A 3,644-nucleotide genomic window follows, 5' to 3' on the forward strand; every position below is an offset into this window, starting at 1 on the left:
GAATTTTTTTCCTTCTTTCTTTCTTTTTGCAACAACGGCGATGTTGTGAAAGAAGTTTTGCAACATAGGTAATGTTGCAGAAAATTTTGCAAATGAAAAAAGTGTGCAGAAACACCGTTGTCGTTGCCTGCGTCGAGTGCGCCGCTGCCAACCGCAACAGAGCGATAGCACCACTACCCCTGTTGCTGCAGAAGCACGCAGCTACAGGGGAGTACACCACCGCGACGAGGCACCACCACCACCGCCCACCACCGCATCCCTCCCTTAATTTCGCCCGGAATGGGGGAAAATCTGTGGATCTAGCGGGGAAAGGATGCCCGCCTGCTGCTTGTGCAGTTAGCGACCTCAGATCGCATCGTCTCGTCAAGCACGGCTGGTCTGCCGCGGTCGCCTAGCCGCCGTTGACCACCCAGCCACACCGTGCTCCGCCTCTCCGCTGTTGGATCTAACCACCACAGAGCTTTGAAACACGCTCTCAGTTGCAAGCGTTTCTGAAACAGCAACTGAGCTGCAGACCTGTGCGCGTGGGTATGGGGGGCTATCGGCCGTTGGATCAAAAGACGATCCAACGGACACGGAGCCGGCGGACGTGCACGAGAGATCGGCCGGCGGAGGTAAGTTTTTCCCTTAAATTATCGGGTTTGGAGGCGTTTTCTTGGGCCAAAATAGGCATATTTGAAGATACCGACTCTGAGATGACTGACTGGGTTGGACTTGCTGCAAAACGGCTGCCCTCCCCTCCCCAACGGCCACGCTAGACCGCCCGCTCCTGCCAAGATCCAACACAACTTTCCGCCCCGTCGCCCGGTCGTCGAGCCGTCGCCGCCGAACACCGCCCCCTTCCGCCGAAGCGCGGCAGCTCGAAGGTAGAGTACTCTTCTCTCGTACCCCTCCCTCTCCACCTCCTCCCCCTCTCTACTCGACCGCCGTGGAGCGGGGATCCGTCCGGGCTTGAGATCGATTTCTTCCGTGGGCGACGAACCCTAACCCGCTCGAATTGTCATGGGTGACCTAATCCGAGAAATTTCCTCTAGGACGGGTGCTCCCGTTCGTGCAGCTTGTTAAGGATTCGATTTCTGCGTGTTGGGTTACTACTTTACTAGTTGCAGTTTAGTTTCGAAGAACAAAATTCTTACTGTGTTGGGGACTTCCTGGCTGGGTACTTCAGCTGAAGCCCCTTGTTAATTAAGCATGCCTCTGAATCGACTAGTGCAGCAATAGATATCCGAGATGCTGGATAAGTGGCCAGGTGTTGCTGTGCACATTAGAGAGTAGTAAGGAGCATGTTAATTCGTCGGAGAAATTATCCTACTATATAGGCTGATAGGTCCCTAGTGCAGGCTATTCTTGCTTCCTAGCACTTGCGCTCGGAGATGAGATGGCCTAATAAGCATGGTTGCACAGTGGCACTGTCATACATGGGTGTCTTGTATAATAGGGATATTCCAATATGTCTTGTGTTGTTCATCTCTTTGGAGAAACTTTCTGCCACAGGGTTGCTCTGCTATTTCTTTATTATGCACGGCGACTTGCAATTGAAAAGTGCAACCTAATTACCTTGCAAGCATTTTAAATGACCTACGCTCTATGTTTCTCACAGGTTCGTGTTCTAATACGCTTATTCCCTTGAGGCAGCATGCCTAAGATAAAGACGAGCCGTGTGAAGTATCCTGAAGGATGGGAGCTTATTGAACCAACTCTCCGTGATTTGGAAGCCAAAATGAGAGAAGGTGTGCATATCTGTATAATTTTTAATGCTTGTTGAATCTTTTTCCAGATGTATATGGCTGTTTCCTGCTACAGGATGGTAGTAATGTCATCTTTTTTTATGCAGCCGAGAACGACACACATGATGGGAAGAGGAAGTGTGAGGCTCTCTGGCCAATCTTCCGTATTTCTCACCAAAAGAGCCGTTATATATATGATCTCTACTATCGAAGGAAGGAGATAAAAAGGGAGCTGTATGAGTTTTGCTTGGACCAAGGTTATGCAGACAAAAATCTGATTGCTAAATGGAAAAAGGTTGGTGGGTTTGATCATTTTAGGCATGCATTATTTTGATCTTGTGTCAAGTACTAGCTGTGGTGGATGCTTTTCTCCAGTTTGTTGTCTCTTGGGACATCTGATTAATTATGTTCCAGTTTTGCTAGAGTATGAACACCTGAACTTCAGCCATCCTCAAGAAATATACTCCCTCCGATTCATTATTAATTGTCGCAGCTTTAGTACAACTTTGTACTAAAGTTGTACTAAACCTTTGACAAGTAATATGGATCGTAGGGAGTAATTAAGATCAGTTCATTTCAGATGCACCTTCCTTGCACACTGACCATATCAACTTGCACCTATTTTGCGCACCATGGCCTTTATGCAAGTATTATTTATTAACTTATGAATGCACACTCAGACAGAGAAGTGCCCCTGCTCCTGACCTGTGCAATTGGACACATTGCCTGAATATCAAGTACCCCATGATGATTTTTTTGTTACTAGTGTGCTGTTGTAACTACTAGTATTCGCTACAGACATACAGTATGTTGGATCATGTTCAGTTCTCTCTCTAGTTTTGTACAGTAATCACCAGAGTTTACCAAGTTTCAACGCTAAGGTTACCTTGTAACAGCTACTTCAATTGCCTTAATTCAACATTCTTATGGCGCACTGCTAACTATTTTCTCTCTTGTCTCTTGCAGCCAGGTTATGAGCGCCTCTGCTGCCTCCGCTGCATACAGACACGAGACCACAACTTTGCAACCACCTGCGTCTGCAGGGTCCCCAAGCACCTCAGGGAAGAGACGGTGATAGAATGCGTCCACTGCGGATGCAAGGGCTGTGCCAGCGGCGATTGAAGTCACCACTCGTTGTTAAGAATAATAATCTGAAACTGATTGCTCGAGATGCTCTGTCCGATCCCTGATAAATGAAAACAAGTAACGTACAATCAGGTGATTCATCCATATATTCACTGTAAACTCTCGAGCGGTGGTATGTATTTGCGTGAGAAGACTCGGTTTTCCGCCGTGGAAGTTGACTACTGTTTCGCTAAGTGTTATGTTAACCCGATCTTCCATGATGGATTACAGTACAGTAGTATTGTTGTGCCTTAACTTAGTACTCCCTGTGTTCCATAATGTAGTGCATATAGATTTTTCGAAAAGTCATAGCTTAGAAACTTTGACCAAGTTTGTGAAAAAAAAACATTTTCATCTAGAATGCCAAACATATATCATTAGATGGATTCATCATAAGATGTACTTTCGTATTATATATATTTGGTATTGTACATATAAATAGTTTTCTCTATGAACTTGATCAATGTATGCAAAGTTTGACTTTTCAAAAAAATAAATCTGTAGACACTATTATGGAATGGAGGGAGTATACTTCAAGACATTTTTTTGACAGTGTCTAAAAACGTCTGATTTTAAGATACGGAGGGAGTACAGTACTACTGTAGAAGCACTTTTGAATTCTTACTACTGGTGTAGTATCAGGTGCGTGTTTTGCTGTGTTCGTCGACATGCAAACCTTGCGGTGAGGAGCCCCTGGTGACTCTACCTCCGAGACGGTGGCCCAGCAGCTACAAAGAAAAATGTTCACGGTCTACGGTGACGGTGGTTACTATTGCCTCGAGCTTCCGTTTT

At 45.9% G+C, this 3,644-nt stretch overlaps 1 protein-coding gene across 2 annotated transcripts; it reads left to right on the forward strand.

Annotated features, from left to right (window-relative positions):
- Positions 1 to 679: 679 nt before the first annotated feature.
- On the forward strand, positions 680 to 3,107 carry LOC109770725 (protein BUD31 homolog 2). 2 transcript variants are annotated; one of them, XM_020329433.2, is made up of 4 exons: positions 680 to 866; positions 1,601 to 1,730; positions 1,835 to 2,022; positions 2,694 to 3,107. In XM_020329433.2, exons 2-4 carry the CDS (start codon positions 1,637 to 1,639, stop codon positions 2,847 to 2,849), a joined length of 438 nt encoding a protein of 145 aa, XP_020185022.1. In that variant the 5' UTR covers positions 680 to 866; positions 1,601 to 1,636; the 3' UTR covers positions 2,850 to 3,107. The 2 variants fall into 2 exon arrangements, with proteins under 2 accessions (XP_020185022.1, XP_020185023.1); XM_020329434.4 differs by having other exon boundaries at positions 697 to 866; positions 1,636 to 1,730.
- The last annotated feature ends 537 nt before the right edge of the window (positions 3,108 to 3,644 follow it).

Source organism: Aegilops tauschii, chromosome 1, assembly GCF_002575655.3.
Source record: "Aegilops tauschii subsp. strangulata cultivar AL8/78 chromosome 1, Aet v6.0, whole genome shotgun sequence".
In the NCBI taxonomy this organism is placed as follows: domain Eukaryota; kingdom Viridiplantae; phylum Streptophyta; class Magnoliopsida; order Poales; family Poaceae; genus Aegilops; species Aegilops tauschii.